Source organism: Castor canadensis, chromosome 6, assembly GCF_047511655.1.
Source record: "Castor canadensis chromosome 6, mCasCan1.hap1v2, whole genome shotgun sequence".
Taxonomy (NCBI): domain Eukaryota; kingdom Metazoa; phylum Chordata; class Mammalia; order Rodentia; family Castoridae; genus Castor; species Castor canadensis.
Window position 1 is genome coordinate 94,931,108 of NC_133391.1, and position 20,574 is coordinate 94,951,681.

Consider the following 20,574-nt stretch of genomic DNA (forward strand, 5'->3'; position numbering starts at 1 on the left):
CAGGACTTGCCCTTGCAGGCCACACACCTTATACCACACCTCCAGCCCTTTTCTCCTTTAGGTTACTTTTCAGATAGGATCTCACATTTTTTGCTTGGTACAGTGGACTGTGATCCTCCCATGTATGCTTCCCACAGAGCTGGGATTACAGAAGTGCACCACACCCAATTTTATTTGTTGAGATGGGGTCTCGCTAAGTTTTTTTTTTTTTACCCAGGCTGGCCTGGAACTGAAATCCTCCCAATGTCAGCCTATGTCTACTTTGTCATGTCCTCTGAATGTAAAATATGTTCAAAAAACAGTTGATTTTAAGGTTTTAAGACTCTCTTGGTCTCTTCACTCTTAAGCATGAGTTGCACACAGCCCTGATAATCAGTCGTCTAAAGAAAACAACAAAACCATTCCAACAAGTACAGCAACTTCAGAAGAAAGAAACATTCAGGCTTTTCTCTGTCTCTAACACAACCAAATTCTACTTTGGAGGATCAATTTTTTTCTAAATGTTGAGAAGTTAAGAGTCCAGAAAGCCTCAAGCTCTGACAGCTCAGCATCTCCCCATCCTACCTTCCCACCTTCCAGGGGAACCACAAGTGTGGGTCTCAGTCCAGCAGAGCTACTTCCATCCAGGTGGGAGGCAGCTATACTTTGGTTACATAACAATGGGGAGAACTGTGTCTCTCTTCCTTTAGTGAGGCAGGGGAAAAAACCACACACATTCATTTAATAGCTTTCTGTCTAAACAATTTCACACAAAACTCAGAGGAGTTTTTACATGGACAATATTTAGGAAAAACTGTTGAGCTGTAAATATGTGATGTCACTGACAAGTTTCCAAAAACCTAGGGATAAGTATCTGTTAGGAAGATGTGAAATTAAGAAGTCTGCTACCTTTACAACAGGTATTCTGCAGGTTGGTCTACCCTGGAGACTCTTTCCAGAGCTCCATTCTCAGAGCCTTCACAGGGTCCAGAGCAGTGGAAAGGATCATACTTATTCCTCGGTGTTGCCCTATGTAATAAACACACGCAGGAACAGGGGCTGCCTTGGCTGCTGGAGGGGTACTTGGCAGCAAATGGAGAAAGAAGCCGCCAAACCAAAGGGAAAGGACACCCACAGCTGAAGGCTGCTAGGGTGGTCCAGAGAAGCATGCCTCTTGGTAGCTGGAAAGAACACCAAGAATGCAGGGGAAGCTAGCCCAAGGATGACACATGAAAGGGACAGGCACAAAAATGCCTCAAGAAGTAATTTCTATACATTTAAAACAAGGAAGGCTGGAAGCACATACAGGCACAGAGACAGGGAAGCTGGCCAGCTTCCTTCTATTCACCAGAGTAACGCTGAGCACGAGGAGGAAAGGTTTAGGCCTGGAAGTTTCAGCCAAACTCCAGAAGAAACACCTCCCTCAGATAGTCTACTGCTTTCAGACTTTGCATTGTGAGGAGGCCAGCAGATGTAAGAGCTCAGGATGCTTCTACATGTGAAGGTGAGCATGTGTGAACAGTATTATAGGGTTAAGTTGCCACTGGCCTTTCAGACCAGAGGCAAAAAATACTTCTCAAAGGTGAGTCTAGGCTGGAGGCAGTAACTCTTTAGCCAGGATCTACCCCAAAGCAGGTCTGCCTTTAGGCATCGCCCTCCAGGTGGGAGTAGGGGGCAGGGCCACAGATCCTGATGGGACCTTGGGCAAATGCTTTGGGCCTAGGTTGCAGCACTGTTGTCCCAAACTGAATATGGAACTACAAACTCTTTGATCACTTCTCAGCACTAGGAAGTAAAAAAGTACAAGAGCTTGAAGGTCTTCACAATACACACAGACCTTGTCACTTCTATGCCATGTCCTCAGGGCTACAAAAAAGGGAAGAAACAACAACAACAACAACAACAACGAAAGGCACTTTTTAAAATCAGTATATATTAATGATAAAGGGTTCCACTGTGGTATTTCACACATGCATATGTTGTGCTTTGATCGGATTAACCCCTTCTATTATCCCATCTCCCTTCCCCCCAAAAAAAGACTCTTGAGAACTCAGAAAGGAAGCTAGAAGCGGTGACAATTTATTTCAAGAAGCCAGCTAACTGGAATGCTACTTAGTAATATACTGGTGTCTGCATTTTCCATAGGCAGGGAGAGAGGAACACATCAATACCCCAAGCACATGTGGCTGTGCACGTGCATGTGAACACACCCTAAATGGAAAGATTAAACCCAGACCCCTGTTTCAGGAACACAGTAGAGCAGATGAGAAGTTAGTATTTAAATGCTGTCATATCAATTCTATCCACAGTATACATACTATGTTCCAACATAAAAGAACACCACCAGAATTAGCCAAATGTTCTTTTGGCTCCAACTCAGACTCTCCAGGCAGAGTTCAAACTCCAATATCACCAAAAAAATTCTCCCTTCTCCACAGAACCAGGTTCACTTGGAGTTCTATCTAGACTCAAAAGCACAGTGTGTTTACAACAAGGCTGTCTACTTCAAGTCTGTATCTTAGATGTGTGTTAGCTGTTCTTGTTACTTATCACTTACCAACAAGTTAAGCAGTTAAGCAGTTTGAAAGTCCTTAAGTTACTACCCCCCCCCACCGCCATGAGAACACAAAATTCAAAACAGTAGAAGAGCAAGTTCTACAGCAGTCAAAACAAATAAAGACAAAATGGGTAAGGTAGTATTTCTTATTGTTCAACCCCGAAGGTAACTTTCTACATGCCACATTCCATACTGACAGAAATTGTTTGCTTAGCATTAATTGAAGCCAACAACAAAAAAAAAGTACCAACCATTTAATGTTTCCTCACTCCTTCCCCCAAAATATTGACTCAAAGAACATTTAGCAGGGCACAGAGAGACATTTGGATATGTGACAAAAAACAAGTTCTAACTCTCAGCTGTGGATCAGACTTTGCTTCCCGCCTCTGATTTAAACTATGGAGTGTGGATTTGTTATAAAGAAGCAGAGGCCCATCACACTCTCATGGAATCCTGCCTGTTTCAGACAGGCTTTTGGTTGATTTCACTTACAAACAGGGAATTCTGAAGTTCTCTTCCTCCTTCCAAGCCACATCTGGGAAAAAGGGAGTGGCACAGTCAGGGAGATTACAAAGATGGTAGAAGACTTGTTACCCAGAATATTTTAAAGCATATGGAGAATATAAAGGAGTACTTTGTTTGAAAAATACGGTATGAAGAATAACCAAGGTGAGCCCATTCATCATACAAAATGATCTTTCATACTTAACAGATTCATCACACAGCTAATAATTTCTCCTCCTTTCACTACAGGTCCTTAAATTTTTTCTTACCTCCAGGTACTTTTCTGAGACTATATGAAGCAAAGTTGAGTGGTTCCTGGGCCTAAGACCTCATAATCCAATACAAAAAAGAGCTATACAGGATATAGGAGAAGACAAATGAAAACACTGCCACCTGGAACTATAACTGATTTCTGTACTTCTAAACCCCATTAGTGAATGTTTCAGAATTGTTTCTAAAATAAATAAATTCAGGAACGATGACAATGTCTAACATATGGTTTCATGAGAATTTTAAAGATGAGGTGGGACCCTGAAAAGTAAATTTAATTGAGACTGGTAACTGGAAATACAGATGCAGGTGAGGGGCCACCTTGACTGGGAGGTGGAAAGAGACTGTGTCAAATCCCAGGAATAGAAATCCTGACTTGTGAAAGCAACCAAGTCAGGGAGGGTGTGTCCTAGATGACAATGTGTGGCAGGTTTTACAGTAGTGGATCTCTCTGGCTCATTCTTACTGCTCTTGACACCCCTGTCAACTTGCTAATCAACTTGGAATCAGCTTAAAAATAAACTTCACCAATGTTCTATGAAGAAACTCTGAAAACAACTGGGTTTAAACACCAATTCCATACTTTTCTACTGACTGCTGCAAATTTAAGTTATGTGCTAGACTGAGGCAGAGGCTACATTCACACCCACATCTCCAACACACAGAGGATCCTTTAAATTAATCACACACTTTATCAGGAAAATGATTACACTGAAGAGGGAACTGTAACTACATCCTCCTTTCCCATTGGTTCCGAATACATCTCAACTCGTCTTAGAACTTTTTAGCATCTTTGCAAAGCAAGGAGGATCATAAGGAAAAAAAAAAAAATCTCAAAGGAGATGGCAAGAATTACCTGAACACATATACTCACAAAAACAGAAAAGCAAACTCAGATTTTAAGGATTAATTACAAATGTGTCTGCAAAATAGTTTGTGCTTTCTGAAAGAAAAGAACTCTATATTCCCAAAGAAGACATGTGTCCCCACCCCCTTAACAGCAACTCATGCAAGAACAGTGCTCACACACTCAAAACACAATTCTGCCAATGGGAGGAAGGAGCATATTTCTTTGTCTATAATATTAAGCTCTACTGTGTAGCTCACGTGGTCTCTACAGAGACACTAAAAACATAATGCGTTTTAAAAACTTGGCAGCAAAATACGTACTAGGCCTGGGGTCAAGAGAGAGCACATTTCCAAAGCTCGATGCAGAGATACACTTAAAATGACAGTTGACAGCCTTTGCCATACAGGAATGTCTGGCTCAGATTTTATAACCAACAGAGAATGATCCAGAACACTGATTTACATGAACATATGTTGGTGTGGGAAAACACCTATACGCTGAGGGTTTTCAAGAAAGAAGAATTAGGCCCACCTCATATCCTAGTTGCCTGCAAGGGACTGGTGTTCACAATGGAAAATGAGGAAGGCCTTAATCAGAAATGAACAAAAGTTGAGTTTTTCTAACCCTCTAGTGGAAAGTGTCAGAAACTTCTATTAGGTAGCTACAGAATTTGAGATTTAGGGATGCTGTTGATGGAATTAAAAAATACATACATGTAAATATCCCTAATGGGCAGGGTCTCCTACAGTGTTTTGGACAGGCACTGAGTATTACCAGGAGCAGGAGGCCCACGGCAGGAGCAGGAATATACAAAGCACCTTGGAGTGCCCACTTACCAGGTCAATAGTCATCTAGTTTGGTCAAGCACAAAAAGTACAGACCCTTCCCAAATGCAAACTGTCTCAGGGTGACTCTGTCTTCCACTCAAGGATGGAGCACAGCAAAATGTGTAGCACAAGATCTGTAACAGGACCTGTATTTGTCCCCAGTCTTCCTTCCTACTCTTTATTTTGTTTTTGAGACTAAAGCACAGTACAAGAAAGTCAGTGTGGTGCAAAAGGTTTGATTACCTTAAAACTAAAAGAAAAAATAAAGTTATTCAAATAGTTTGTAAAAAATTACTAAAAATAGTGCCATTGTTAGGTGTGCAATTTAATAATCAATTTCTGAATGTTTCTGAAAAGCAATCATTTTAAATGAATTTGAGAACTAAAAAAAATAATTTTCTTTTCTTTTTATTTTTTTATGGGGAAGGGGCTGTAACCCAGTGCTTTACTCATGCTAGGCAAGTGCTTCACCACTGAGCTACACCTTGGCCCTGGGGATTTTAATATAAGCTACAAGGAGTGCATTTGTGAAGTACAGAATCCTTCCCTAGAATAGAGGCTTTATACCTCCCCACCCCCTTCTGTGATCACACACACACAGATCCTCACTGAGCACTTTTGTTGAAACACAGAATGAACTAGAGTTGCAGCTGGAACAGAAGCTAACCATCCTCCCAAACAGATGACTGGGTTCCTCCGGAGTATGTGAGATGCATGGGAGCCTATAGGGTGTGGGTTATCACCTCCCACCAAACAAAAACTGCTTCTTCTTCCAGTGTAGCTAACTATGCCAATTCTAAGCCTGCCCCTCACATTTCAACTCTCCCCTAAATACTGCAGCCACCTCTCATAGCAAAAGGTGGGGAAGATGGCCCAGAGCTGATGTGGATCTCAGTCAAGGTGTGTGGGTGTGCCAGAAACCCCTGCAGTCCTGGGGTGGAAAGATGAAAAACCTGCCCTGGCTTCACCTTCAGTAATATATATACCCTTCCCAGCAAGCTGGCTGACTGGTGCAGAGACCTCTGGAGAGTAAAAACATAGCAGTCTGGCAGATGGCACAAACAAAAACAGAGACTCTGAGAGAAACACACTTGTGTACACCACCACCACCTGGAGAACAAGCCCTACCTTTCTTAGGGAAGGGGAGAACAGCAGCAGGAGGTAGAGAGCACAGCAATCAAGGGAAAATCAGGAAACATCACACTGCAGGCCTATCTGCCTTAAACTTACTGCTTATCATGTGACAAAAAGGCTTAACTAATAAATGAACCCTTGGACACAGATGACTTCATTTTCTTCAATTATGTTGTTTAGATTTTTTTTTTTCTCCTATCTTGTCTTTTTGTAATGAGAGAAAGTGGGGCACTTTTCGGCAGGGAGACCTCATTAAACTAGGCTTGAAGATGGCTTATTCAAGAAGCTCTATTCCCAGAACTGAACTGCGTTTGTGACTTCATTGAGCAGCACTTCAGTGCAGCACTGAAGCCAATGAGATGAATGGGTGTTTAGAAACAACACTTTCATTATCACAGCTGGCCAGCCACTGTCTATGAAAGCACTGGTCAGACTTTAAAGACAGTTAATACTGAGCACACAGTCATTACAAATGTTTTGAGCACACAAGGATGGTTTAGCATCTACAATGCATAGTACAAGGTATATTGTGTTATTCAACACTGGTCTATATATGTGTATAATTTCTCAATGTTTACCATACAAAGTGCCTTCCCATCATACCTACCCCTCCGAAAAAGTTTATTTGTTAAATGAGTGGTCCCTGGTTGATGAATTCAATCACTCACTGGATCATGGGGGATTTACTGGGAAGTGGTAGGAAGTAGGTCACTGGGACATAGCCTGGAAAGATAAGCCTTGTCTCTGGCCTCCTCCTATTTCTCTCTGCTTTCTGGCCACCTTGAGATGAGCAGCCTCTGCTACCTGCTCCTGCTGCCAAGGATTTTCTGCCTTGTCTCTGGCCCAAAGTGATGGATCCAGACTGGAACCCCAAAACAATCTTTCCTCCTTTAAAGTGCTTCTCTCAAGTATTTATCACAGTGATGAAAAATCTGACTCACATAGACTGAGGCTCACATGCAAAAAATCCTTTCAAAAGATTTTTTTTCTTTTTTTTAAAAGAAAGCATTGCAGAAATGCAATGAAAAAAATCAGATCTTGTTTGGAACTTATTTTGTAAACACTTTTTACCTCATATACATATTTTTAATCACCAATATCTTTTGATGCTTGGGGTCTTTAAAGGTTTTATTTTGGCCCTATGTAGGTGAAAGGAGATTATATTGCAAGATTTTAGGCCTTTGTTTGGTTTCACTAGCACATATCCTACCAGCATTGAGACAGGACACCAACAGTAACCTTCCAAATGCTTATGGGGCCCTGGAGAGTTACAAAAAGGGGGGAGGGCCCAAAACAAAAATAAAACCCAATAACCACCAGAGGTCCTGAAGCCACAGAGTAATTTGCTGCTAGACAGCATGGTCACCAGATGTGACTTTCTAATGGTGTAATTAAAAAGCCACACACTCTCAACTGTCCTCTTGAATGCACGTCAAACCACTTTTTTCTCTTCTTTTTTGAAATGGTAAAACTCTGCTCCTTGCCAAATACAGGGAGGAAACACAACTTAACTTTTTATTTGATAAAAATTAGGATTCCCTAACTGAAATGATCTTAACTACTGCAATGGACATTGTTCCATACTTTATCAGGTTACTGGTTGTCCTCCAAACATTTTCACCATAATCAGTAAAATACATAGACTTTAAAAAAGTTGAATGATAAACAGCAGCGACACGTGATTGGAGAAAAACAATTTTCCCATGCACACAAATTTTATTCATTTCTATAGTCTTAAAAGGAAGGTGACTAACAAATCCTAGATTATTTGAACAATTGATGACGTTACCCATTTTCAATGGACTGCCTTCTTGAATTTTTTACTTAACAATGACTATTCCTGGGTTTTAGGTGCCCTACAACTCCACAGCAATGATGGATTTTTGGCGATGGTATATCATAACTTCACAATTGTATATTTTATAACATAACTTATCCCAAATATATATTCTGAGATCAATATGTGAAAAATTATTTGCATGCATATAAAAACTAGAGGAAGAAAAGTTTATTTTGAGATACAGAATTTGATAACAAACACAAATGGCAAGCTTGAGCTTCTGTTGAGAGTTGAAGTATAAACATTTGAGGTTCCCTAAGATATCTTGACCAGTCCAGCAGCTGTCTTTGTTCACAGGAATGACTTCTATTTTTAGATTTGCCATACACCCCTGGGTATCTCTAGATATCTCTTGAAGTATAAATTCCCTCCACAAAATGCCAAGTAAAATAATTTAAATTCACTAAAAAAAAACATACTACATGTTTGGAGACAAGGAAGGGTATCCTGAAATCAAAATAACAGCTGCAAGGGTTTCAAAAACTTGACCCATATCAATTATATTTTAGTCTCAACTAGCTTAGGAAAAGATATAATAAATACAGTAAAATAAAGCAAAATGAGATGGTGTATATGCAGTCTTGTGGTTGGGAAGTCTGGGACACATTTTATAGAAAACCCCTTTGGACTATATTTACTAATGCCTGTATTAGCACTGACCGACAGCTGGAAACCCAGTTGATATCTTCTGTCTACCTACTTCCACTAAGACAGTAATGCCTTTAAGTTGGCATCAAGGATCTCTGTACATTATTAGTTTCTTTAAAATAAAGAACATGGATTACAAATTCTTGGTAGATGAAGTAAGCTTAAGTTTGCCAGCTTTTCCCTAAGCTTCTGATTTAAACTATTATCCTGAAGCCATGAGATTACAAGGGCATCATATATCGCCATTCACAGCATCCACTTCTTAACTTCCTTGGTCACCAAGAGGTTAGTAACTAAAACACCATGTGGGTTTGCCACTTAGAAGCATGGCTTAAAGCCATCACACTTACTATGGCTTCTAAATCTCCAATAAAATGTGTTTCCTGATGGGTCATTGACTCAGGCTTCACACCTTTCTTTATGCAGAACACCTACTTCAGTCACCTGATAAATGTGAATATGTATGTCTTCAAGAAAAGTCACATACATAAGCACTCAAAAGTCATCACCGAAAAAAAAGCACACATTTTTTTCATTAAATAGGTCTGCCTTTTCTCCCTAGAGAACTCCATTTTACTGTTTACTTTTTGTTCTTCGTATCATTGCCTATTTAAATTTGGATCCACATTCCAGAGCAAATTCCTTACTAAATTTTTATTTAATCCTTTACCAACTCTGTAATTGCTTTCCAAGAAGACAAGGTTTCCTCAAACTAGGCCCTTTATAACACATTTCAAAAGCTGTCTGGAGAATCAAGTATCTGAAAGTTATGAATAGAAAGAATGAAAAAAAGAAAGTACACTTGCCTTATTTGTAGCAGTAGCACTGGATCCAGGTACCACAGGCACATTTGTCACTTGAACAGAAAGATAATTATTATCTATGAGTGGCCAGGCCCCTTCCACTTTGCAAGTCTGGAAGTGATCCTTGAAAGTTCTAAGGTGAGGATCGCCGAACAAGCCACAAAAAAGGTAACTGGGAGGGTTCTGGTCCCCTCCCCTGTGTTCTCTGGCTTCTGCATGGCTGTGATAGTTACAAGGGTCATGGGTCACTTCGGGGTTCGTAGAGGATGTGGGTCCATCCTTGGAACAGTTCCTCTGGCTCATGAGGTCACTGATACCCAACACAGCAGAATGATATACCAGATTGCCACGGCAGGCTTTTGAAGTTCGTTGTGTGCAGCTGGCATAGGCACGGAGTGCCTTGCAAAACTCAGAGTCAAAGCCATCAATGGCAGAGTTCAGGTGTGAAGTCAGGGACACAAAGTCTGTGGTACACTTCTGGATTCGACATTGGGCTGGCTGTTGGCAGTCACCTATGGGAAAAAAGATAAGACCAAACATGTGTAATCGCTCCAGAACTTCCTGAGCTACGTGAGAAATCGACACTCTCCTCTGGGAACTGTCCGTTCTGTTTCATATATGCTTATTTTAAGAAGCCTTCAGAAATAGGGTTGTATTGTGCTCCCATTTCTCTCAATCTAAGGCACTGGTAGAGAAACTGCATGCAGTTACTTAAAACTTCACAGCATGGCCCTTTGTGAGTCTAGTTTAACATGAGTCCAGTCTAGTGTTCCTGTGTTAACATTATAAGGAATACTCAGTGAAGTATTTCATCAAGTTTGCTATTTGTTTATAGATTTTTGACAAAGATTCTTCTGTTCTAAAGCAAAGCCAAAGACATGAACTTTGTTTTGATTTTGAGAACTGCATGAGTAATTTGCTTTGGAAAGCATTGTAAGGACAGCACTTTGTACCAAGCCATGATTAAAGTGTCCATACCTAAGGAAGGGGTAAAATCCTAAATTATGGCATGATTACTTCAAACACCTTTATCTGATTCTTATATGGCTACAGGGTAAGAATATAAAGAAAAAAAATCTAGGTAGTCAGTTATTCCATCTTCCCTGAGGCATGTTACCAACGAACCACACATACACTACACAGTGTCACAATTTCCTAGTTTCTACAAAACATATACGTATGCTCTGTTTACAAAAATAATGAAGTGATTCACTTGACCAGGCTACATATTTACTTCTCTCTTAACAGCCGTGTCTATCATCCTATCATTCTAGTTCTCACAAGTATCCTAGTCTCACAGACTATGAGTATACTAAATAAAAAGCACAGAACTTCAAAATTATGCTGCAGAAACCAATGACCCCATGCATGTTTTTTTTCAAAAAGAGAATCAGAGAACTACAAAGCAGAAAAATCCCTAGAATATACGTCAACTTAACTTTCCCCCTTAAACCAACAATTCACGTAAACCTAATGACTTAAACAAAGGTAAAATGAAGACTCAAGTGGTACTGCCTCGATTTTCAAAAAAAAACAACCTCAAAATTATCCTTTTTGCCACTAGTCTCTCAAATAACGATTTATCAGGCATAAGGAAAAAGAAATCGCAAATCACAAGAACTGCCAACACTAGGTCAGTCATGTGTACCAAACAATTTAATACTCTGTTCCATAAAGTGAGAAAGACTTACTGAAAAGAGAAATACGTTACCATCAATCTTAAATGTCACAGAAATTAGCTGTAACATGTTTGTGTTACTTAAGATTCTTTCCACGTCTTTAAATTACGGAGGATTCTTAGTTTCTTTTAAGTCTTAGGCTCCTCAGCTGAGAAATGAGGAGGTTGTACTACAATGAACTTTGTGATATTTTCTAGGCATAAAATTGGGGGGGAGGAATAAAAATCAGTGGATTCTCTCTCTCTCTCTCTCTTTTTTTTTTAAGACAAGGTCTTACTGTTATGTAAACCAAGCTGGCCTCAAATTGGAGATCCTCCTGCCTCAGCCTCCCAAGATCTGGGATTATAAGTATACAGCACTATGCCTAGTTAATACCAGTAAATTGTTCTTAAAATAAAATTGTTTCTGGACATAGCTCAAGTGGCAGAGCACTTGCCTAACAAGCCCCAAGCCCTGAGTTCAATCCCCAGTACTGCCACACATACACACATATGTGAGTACTATAAACATCAGGATACTATCAAGATTTAGGACTTCATCTGAGAAAGAACTGTTAGATATTAATCCTAATAATGTTTTAGAAAGATGTCTTAACATTTTTAGTAGTACACTGCTTTTAAATTTAAATTAAATTTTAAAATTAAATTAAAGCCTATAATCTATTTCTGGTTTTAGATGGGAGAAAAGTGCTGGAAATAACGTCTGATAACAATCATTATTTGAGAATTTCAAAGACCAAAGCCTAGGCTTCGCATTCACTTAAACTGGAATAAAAGAGACCATTAAAGTTATTTTAATATTTTGGAGCTATGGATTTATAGCAATCTTCACATGCTTGGCCTATTTCATGCTTGCTTCCTCCAAAACCTGAAAAAAACAGCACCAATACTTCATTGGATTCCTTTCTCCAAAGCACAGCAAGTCATTTTCAGCTACATTTTAATGAAAATAAAAACAAAACAACAAAAAACACACTAACTTCCCAAAAGCCTTAAAGCCATTTTTCAGATGGGAAAGCCAAGGCAAAGTGGTGTTCAAGGCTTTGTTCTGGAGACTACACAGCTTAGTAGGCAGGCCAGGATGTGCTTACTTTCCTTCAGGATGGGCATATCTCCCTTAAATTCCTACCTCTTAACAACAGTAGTACTGATAGCTGAACAAAACACTGGAGTAACTATTCTATGACTTTTTACAAAATCAGATTCACAGCAAGTAGAAAACAAGAAGGAAAAACAGTCAAGGTCACTCAATAATGAACACATCTTAGACTACAAATAAATGACAGCAAACACAAGAACTTTCCGCTAAACTTGCAGTGCCTATTTGTTCTTTTAATGGTCTATAAACTCTATTGGAGCATACATTTTCTTATAATTATTTCAAGTAGTCATAAAATAACTAAAGTAAGAACAGCAGGGAAATAAATGCAGAAGCAACTGTTCAGAATTTAGATACCTAGGTCTTTTCCTTCCTTTCTCCCTAACCCTCACTCTCAACCATTCCTTTATCACAGCAGGTAGGTGCTGATTGCTTGTAGAAATCCCACACAAACCAGAATTCCAGTTCTTTTGCTTTGGATAAGATTTCTAACAGCCTTTTGCTGTAGAAATGACTGGATGGAGGGCTAACTAGAGAGAAAATGTTTTGGGGTCAGCATTTTCAGCTCCATTTCAGGCTCCTGTAAGAATGACTAATTTGTAGCATACACCCAGAATATCCAGGCTTCATGAATTTATAATGACAATGCACACTTTGCCTGTTACAGGCGGTAAAGTAAGCCTCCTGTCAAAATGCCAAGACAATGCAGAGCAGAAACAATCTCAAGGATGTGGCCACAAAGGCCATGAAGTGTATGAGTAAGCAAGAAACTCCCATATTGAATCTCCACTTAGGAACTGCAGAGGCTTACTTAAAATAAGATTTTAAATACATATGTATATACAAATAAGTAAAAGCCATTTCCCAAGGGCAGAATTCAAAAGCTGCACTTACACAGTTCTTTGGGAATCAGATCATCTACAATTGGTGTGACTGTATTTTCAGGCCAGATATTGAAAGTGCTAAGGGATTTGTAGATATAAAGCTTTCAGTTCATCATTTTTTAATGAGTCAGACATAAAGGCTTCACCATTCAAGAGTTTCCCTAAAGCCAGGACTCCATGTGTGAATTTGAAGCACAATCACCAGTTTATAATAAAAGAAACGAGATATGCTGAAGTTGAAGTGAGTGAGCTGCAGAGCCATATGGAGTGCTAAGGCAAATGATATGGATGCAGACATAAAGCATATGCTGCAAAGAGCACTTGATCGGCTCCCTGCCTCTGGGAAACAACCCTGCATTTCAACAGCACTTCTCTTAAAACATATCTCCCAAAAAGAGCCTCTTCTCTATATCCAGATTATTTGCTCCACTCCAAGCTGTCCACAGAAATGGAGCACACAGCCATGGAGTTCACAGCATTTTGGGTTGAATCTAATGGTGACTTAATGAAGACACACTGAGAAATTGAGAAGAGCTTCATGTTCCAAATTCTTAAACTAAGGCACCTTAATTTTGTAAACCTTTAAGCCAACTTCTTATGCTTTTCATAGGGAGCAGAGAAATGATCAAGAACCACACTTCAAACCTGTCATAGGACTCTATGACAACTATGGGAAACAACAATCCAAGCAGCCAAGGGTGACACAGTCCAACCTAGTACTTCAAATTCCATTTCATAAAACCCACACTTTGGAACTACAGACATTTTTTTCATACAGAACACTTTGGAATATATCTTTTGGCGCATTAAGAAAAATTTTCCATGAAATTGCATGCAGACTGATACTGTTTTCTAAGGTTCTAAAGCTACTTAATCGTTCTAAAACGTGTTACTATACTTTCTATTAAGACCAGTCCTTTTCCCCAAGTGACAGAGTTACAGTGTAGCTGTTACATCACAATGCAAAGTTAAAGTAATTTAAATCCTTGCCTTAAATGCCACATTTCCACCCCATGACTTAAAAGACCTCCCTGAATTTTAGCACGACTGGTATGACTTAATAGGTAAAAAGTTCTCCGCACAGTTGGGTGGCATTCAAGTTCAGGAGTCTCCAGATCAGAGCGTTGTGACTGCTATCATGTAAACATAGGACAAAAAGGCCTCGAAGAAAAACCAACCTAGGTTTTCTCGTACTAAAAGATGACTCCTTTTTCAATTCTGGCATTAAAGAAAAACTCTTTGCCCAAACTTCTCAAATTAAGTAGTCATTTGTAAAGAGCGCCCCGGATGTCAATGAAGCAGTTTTTAAAAAGGCCAGGCATCACGCGTTAGAGGCTCACGCGCATCCCTCCCTGAGAACACATTCCTCAAGGCGGGCCGGCCTCCAGCAGGCAGCGCGGATCTGTCAACCCCTCCCGAACCCCAAAGCGCGGCTAGCCACAAAGCACGAGTTTTCCAAGAGAGGCCGGACGCTGAGCTCAAAGCAGCCTTTGCAAAAAAAAAATCCCCGGTTCCAGTAAGTTTAAGTTACTTCGGGATTAACCCTCAGGTTTTAAAAACTGGTGAAAATCTTCCCATCTGGGGCGATTCGCTGGCCTCGCCGCCACCCCCAACTCCAGGGAGGCAGCACAAGGCTCCTTGTCTTCGCTTGGAGGCGGCGGCGGAAACCTGATCCCAGCCTGACTTTCAGTAAACACCAAGGCAGAGAGCAATAAAGCATCCGGAACATTTGTCCCGGGGGCTGCCGCAGCGCCCGCTCGCCCGCTCCGGTTTTTGATAAGCGGCTGCTGGACACGAGATTTATCCTCCGTCCCAGGCGAAGGCGGCGAGGGCGACCGGCAGGAAGGAGGGCTCTGACCCGCATGCAGAAGGTCGGCGGGGGCTCCCGGCTAAGGTGCGCGCCCGGAGCTCCGAGGCCTCGCCCATCGCGCCACGCCGCCTTCCGCCCCAAGTGAGCGCCCTGGCAATCTGGGGGCTGGAGGGGAACAAAGCCCGCGCACATCGTACCTGCGTGGAGCAGCCCGAGGCTGAGCAGCAACAGCAGCAGCAGCGCCAGCGGCGGCGGCGGGCAGAGCCGGGGGCGGCGGCGCTGCTCAGCCCCGGCGGCAGCGGCGGCGGCGGCGGCGCAGGAAGGTGCTGCTCTCAAGCCCATGCCCGTCCATGCAGGTCTCGTGGGCTCCGGCGAGGGTGGCGGCGCGGGCGCCGTGGCGGGTCGGGGCCCGTGGCTGCGGCATGGGCCGGGGGGCACGCCTCGCTTCCTCTTCTTCCTCCTTCAGGCCAGTACAGAAGATGGACCGCCGCAGAGAGCGGCGCGCCGCGGGCGGAGCGAGTCAGCGGCGGTGGCAACGGGGCGCAAAGGCATCGCGGCGGCCGGGCGGAGAGAGAAGGGCGGGAGAGAAGACACAAAGACCGTGAGCGAGTGCTAAGACCAGTCCCGAGCGGGCGGGCGCCCCGGCCCTGGCCAGCGTGGGCTCGGCGGGCGTAGACCTCCAGAAGGGGGACCAGCCCTAGCTAGCCACCCTGGGCGGCCCGGATATCTCTGCACGCTGGACTCCGCGGTCAATCAATCTCAGCCCCACAGTGCCGCCCCGCCCCGCCTGTCATCCGCCAATCTGCGTCGGCCACACCCCCAGCCACACCCCTCTCTCCTTCCCTATTGGCTGTAAGCGCGCGTCCGCCAGGACTAGCTCGCCACTCTCAGGTCTCAAAGCGCCTGCCTCCGCGCCTCCTCCCGCCTCCTTCATGCAACTCAAGTTCCGCGTCCGCCCGCTGCCGGGCGTTTTGCTGCGCCCGAGCCCATCCTCCCTCTCCGCTTCCTTCTGCTTTCTCTCCTCCACCACCCCCTTCCGCGATTTACTGCTCCCTTGCACCCAATAGAAACTCTCACTCTGCCGGCGGTACAAGGGAATTGGCCTTTAACCTGTGCTTGAGTTAATGTGGTCAGGTTCAACTTCCTCCAAGTTTTTTTTAAATTTGTAATCACCCTTTCTTTCCCGTCCGCCCCCTGCCAACTCCAGCTTCTTGGAGGAAGCCGGCGTTTGTCCAGAGCTCTGTGCAGCAGGTCCCCTCTCAGCCAATCGTATCTGCTGGCTCCGAGCCCTGCTGGGTTAGCTATCGAAAGGACTCCGCGGTCGGGAGCAGATTCGATGGGCCGGGAAGGTACCTGCGAGCCCACAGCTGACAGCTGCGTGACACTTCCCTGCCTCAAAGCGGCGAGGGGTGGGAGAGGGGGCGAACTTCAACGTGTTCGGTTACAATGTAATTAGATTAACGAGAGTGGTGAGTTTTTATGCAGTGTAATTATGCCATGCTTTGTTGTTGCTCAGTGGCTTTTCCACAAAAATTTCTCTTCTATTAGATTTATTCAATAGCAGATCACTTTCTACTTTTGAATTTTTTCCAAAAGTGTGAGGAAAGCCATCCAATTTTCTCCAAGCAAAATACAGACCGAGGAAAGCAGTTGTGAGATTGCTAATCGGGCTCCAATTTATTTATCAGTAGGTGTGAAGTGCTATCTCCTCTCAAGAATGGCCTCAAGGGTAGGAGCCACTTCGTACTTCCCAGGCCTCTGCGATTCCCCAAACCGTTCAGGGCTGCCATTTTAAATCTACTTACTGTGGATCCAAATTACAGTTTGCAACGTTACCCGCTACATTACTCAGAATCTCTAATTAGGAATTTTGTATCAACCACAGACACGTTAATATTCCACATGTTACAATGTGCTAATCAATGGACCAGGATAATTGGGGGGGCAAACCTCAGGTCTCACCAGCTTACTCATTAAGACACATTGTGAATTACTCAAACCACTAGGTCCCTAATGAAGGACACCTATGTGTTTTTACTGCAATTTTTCATTACTTATTACACACTATGATGACTCAAGTGGTAAACACACCTTTCACTAGCCACGATATAATCCAAGCCCTGTGTCTAGCTTTAATATGCTTAATAATAGCTTCAGAGTTGCCTGGAGAAATGACTTTTGATGGGGGCAAGGGCAGAATGTATCTGACACTTTTATGTAATTTGGGGTACTAAATGTTATTAGAGCAAAAAAAAAAATTCCTCTCTTGCAATCACTACATATGATCCATGAAATACGGTACACGAAATGCTAGTAAATGTGTTTTAAAAACTAATGTATGAGACACTTTTTGAAAGTGTTTAGCTAACAAAGACTAACAGTAAAATGTAGGGTTTTCACTCTTAAACCAAGATTTAATCCGATGTCTATAAAAAAACACCCAACTTTATTGACCATACTTCAAAACATGTTACCAAAGGTTAAGGATCAATAAATACAAATGGGCTTGATGACTTTTTTCCCCTCTCTGACACCATCCTGTTCTTTAAATACAAAGATGTTCTAGATTTTCTTACCCATAGAGGGCACCCTCGAGTCACTGCAAATCCGTGTCACGAAACAGAACTGTTCTTCAGAGGGAAAACTTCATCTTCTCTAAGGTGCTTTATTGCTCCTCTGTTGTAAAATTTGACAAGCTCAAGATTTATAAGCCTAACAATTCACTTTTTATTGCTGCATAAGTGTTCAGCCGCAAGAGGGAAATGCTAATTTTCACAATTAAACCGCAAGGTGGTTCCTATTTTCAAGACATTAGGCCAGTTGACACACTCGCGGGTAAATTTGGACTGTTGGCAGGATCTGAAATCGTCTTGGAAATCAAGAGCGTGCTGAACGGTCTTTTACAGTGCAGCCATTCCTCAAGCTGCAAGTTTAAGGGAGATTTTGGAATCCACAAAGAAAATACGGGGAGGGCAACTGGAAAATAAACATAAAATTGATGACTTATAAAAGTTTTACATTTTAATCAGAAAAAAACCATGAGGTGACTGGCAACTTGAACGACTCACATATTCACTCTGTTGCCACTTTTATTCTTTCTCCCGTCCTCTTTGTTTTCAGGAAAGAAAGATGAGACCAGAACAGTACATTCAGGGGACCCAGCAAGCATACCACTGTATGAATGTGCAAGTGGACAGAATTAAAACACATGCCAGAAACATTAATGGATTCTAAGTTTCATTTCCTGAACACATACGTGATGTCTTAACTGTTCCCCAGTTATATATATCTCCATTTCCAGAAATCTAACACGAGGATCTCTGCTTAACAGATCACCTAGGGCAGAGAAGCCAGGAATCAGACCTGAGGTTGCGATTTGTGCAAGCCATTGTAGAGAATGCAGGGGCAGAAATAGCCCGAGTCCAGTAGCCCAGCATCAAACAGCTCGTTCTTGGTACTTACATCATTCTTAACCCTTCTGCTCCTGGAAGGGGCTCAGCTGGATCAGGGGGCCCCCAAGCTCCGGAACACGCAGGACCTGGGTGTGAAAGAAGAGCCCCAGAGCTCGGCGTGAGTGCCGAGACCCCGGAGGGAGAGAGGCCGGGGTGCGCGGGGGTTCATCACCCGCGCTTACACCACGCGCCCACGCTCCCTGCGGACTCCGGCGCGGCTTGTACCGCTCAAAGCGGCAGGTGCAAAAAGCATTTGGAAGCTGCTTGCCAGTGCGCGGAGGTAATGCGCTTCCTGTCCATTTATCTCAGGAAACCAGCGCAGTCTTCCTTTCGAAACAAAATTAACCTCTCATTAGCCAACCACTCACTCCCAAGAAGGCCTTAAAAGCTTTACCAGCCTGCTAATGTATTTAGGCTTTTCTTCCAGGCAAACGCAGCCACGGCGGTGACTAACATCAGCCTAGGGGGTTCCTCTGGGCTCCTTCAGGAGTCAACCACCTACCTCTCTCCAGCCTTAAGTATGGGAAACTCAGGCTAACCTGGGATCCAAGTTTGTAGTACCAGGCAGACCTGACACCCCTGAACGAACTTCACACTAGACACCTCCAGAAGTGCTTTCCTCTAATTTCATATCAAAACCTCAGTTGCACTATCCTCAAGGCATGGGGAAGGGCACTTGGGAGGAATTTCAGTGACCAACTGTTCCCCCGGGTCGTGGGGTCTGCCTGCCCTTGGCAACGCCAGGGGTGCGGGAAGTGTCGATGGAGAGCGTGGTGGGGTGTGGGCAGCGTTAGCTAAGATTGTGGTGGGTTCCAGGCATGGAGAATTAAATGTGGTCCTAGACCTGCAAGTGGCGAAAAGGGGCTTTCTCACCCTGGTCCCCCGCCGCCTTAGGCTGGCAGATTTATACCACACAGGTGGATGGAGACCTAAACAAAACAGTCCCGGCCACTGCCTGCAGCTCGCCCCCCACGTTCTCCTGGCCCACCGCAAACTTCAACAAAATAAACAACTCACCACAGGCATTCCCTTGTCTGCAGCGCGATGCTTGCCAGCTGGGAAAATAAGCCGCAAGCCACGCGGCGGAGGCGCAGAGGGAAGGCAGCGCGGCTCCCGCCCCTCTCCTCTAGCTGTGTTTGGTGCGGGGGAGGGCGGAGGGGGTGCGGAACAGCACCCAGGGTGGGAGGACGCTCCTCCCGGGGAGTGTTCCCTAGCTCTCCGACTCTGGAGAGTGCTCCCGGCGAGGGGTTGCACCCTTGCAGCCAAAGTAATCTCTTTGTCACCTAGGGAAGAGGGCGGGGAGCCAAATCCCTCAATCCCTCTCCCCAACTTCCTCGAAACTGCTTTCTCCCCACTTCTGTCTCAAATTGATCGGGATAGAACGCCCCCCCTCCTCCTTCCCCGCCCCAGCAACCTCTCCAGCTCCACTCCGCCCCCTGACGGCGCTACCCGGATTGTTCTAGTGCGGCTCAGAGTGGGAGTGTAGGGTCTCCCAGACCCCTGCTTCCAGGCCTCTGCTTAACTCTCTCTTCTCCCCGCGTCCTACGCCGGCTCTGGCACAAAGACGTCTTTCACGCCGCCAATGCCACCCTCTGCTCCGCTCTCCAGCGCGCATCCGCTTGTCCACCCGTGCATCCGCTTGTCCACCCGCGGCACCAGCCAGTTCCCGTGGGTGATTGTGTGGTTTTACGCACCGGGCTGCAGGCAGCGCGTGCGGGCTGTTTCCCAGTCAGCGCTTCGCACGGGCAACAGACATATCTCCCCTCCCCCTTTCTCTAGCTGCCCACCAGCGCCACAAAAGGTGCCCCTTACCCTCCACAAATGATCCTTGGGGGAGAAGGGGTTCCTAATGTGTCTAAAAATGGGGGAGATAGCAGGACTGTTTCTTTGGACTTCTGCGGAAATAAGAGATCCAGTGATCTTTCCTGTCCACTTGAGTTGCCAATGTACTGGAACTTGCAAGGGCTAAAGAAACCCTAAGACCCAGGTAAGGAATAGTGTTGTGAAGAACAAGCCCAGTCAGCTTTAATCAGCGTGGAAGGGTGGGAGAGTGGGGAAAGCGATTAATGTTTTTGCCTAGGCTAATCTTTCAAGGTTGAAAATAAGCTTCGCAAATATTCAGCGGCAGTTATTCAGGTTGTTCAAGGTCTAGAACGAGCGTGCTACTTCTTCTAGTGGAGGCACAGGATAAGCATCTTTGGCTCTCTCCAGCCCTTTGCTTTTTCCTCTCCTCACCTAA

At 43.8% G+C, this 20,574-nt stretch overlaps 1 protein-coding gene across 2 annotated transcripts in view; it reads right to left on the reverse strand.

Moving 5' to 3' along the window:
- The window catches only part of Rgmb (repulsive guidance molecule BMP co-receptor b), a 42,071-nt gene extending 22,078 nt beyond the window's left edge, over nt 1–19,993 (reverse strand). Inside the window, exons 1-5 of one of the 2 annotated variants that reach the window (XM_074077037.1) lie at nt 19,859–19,993; nt 19,353–19,618; nt 18,346–18,421; nt 15,081–15,343; nt 9,416–9,924 (exon numbers count right to left, since the gene is read on the reverse strand). In XM_074077037.1, the coding sequence (XP_073933138.1) occupies nt 9,416–9,924; nt 15,081–15,343; nt 18,346–18,350 (777 nt within the window). In that variant the 5' untranslated portion in view covers nt 18,351–18,421; nt 19,353–19,618; nt 19,859–19,993. Of the gene's footprint in view, nt 1–9,415; nt 9,925–15,080; nt 15,344–18,345; nt 18,422–19,352; nt 19,700–19,858 lie in introns of those variants that run through there. The other variant, XM_020171065.2, reaches the window with a different exon arrangement.
- Between the last annotated feature and the right edge of the window lie 581 nt (nt 19,994–20,574).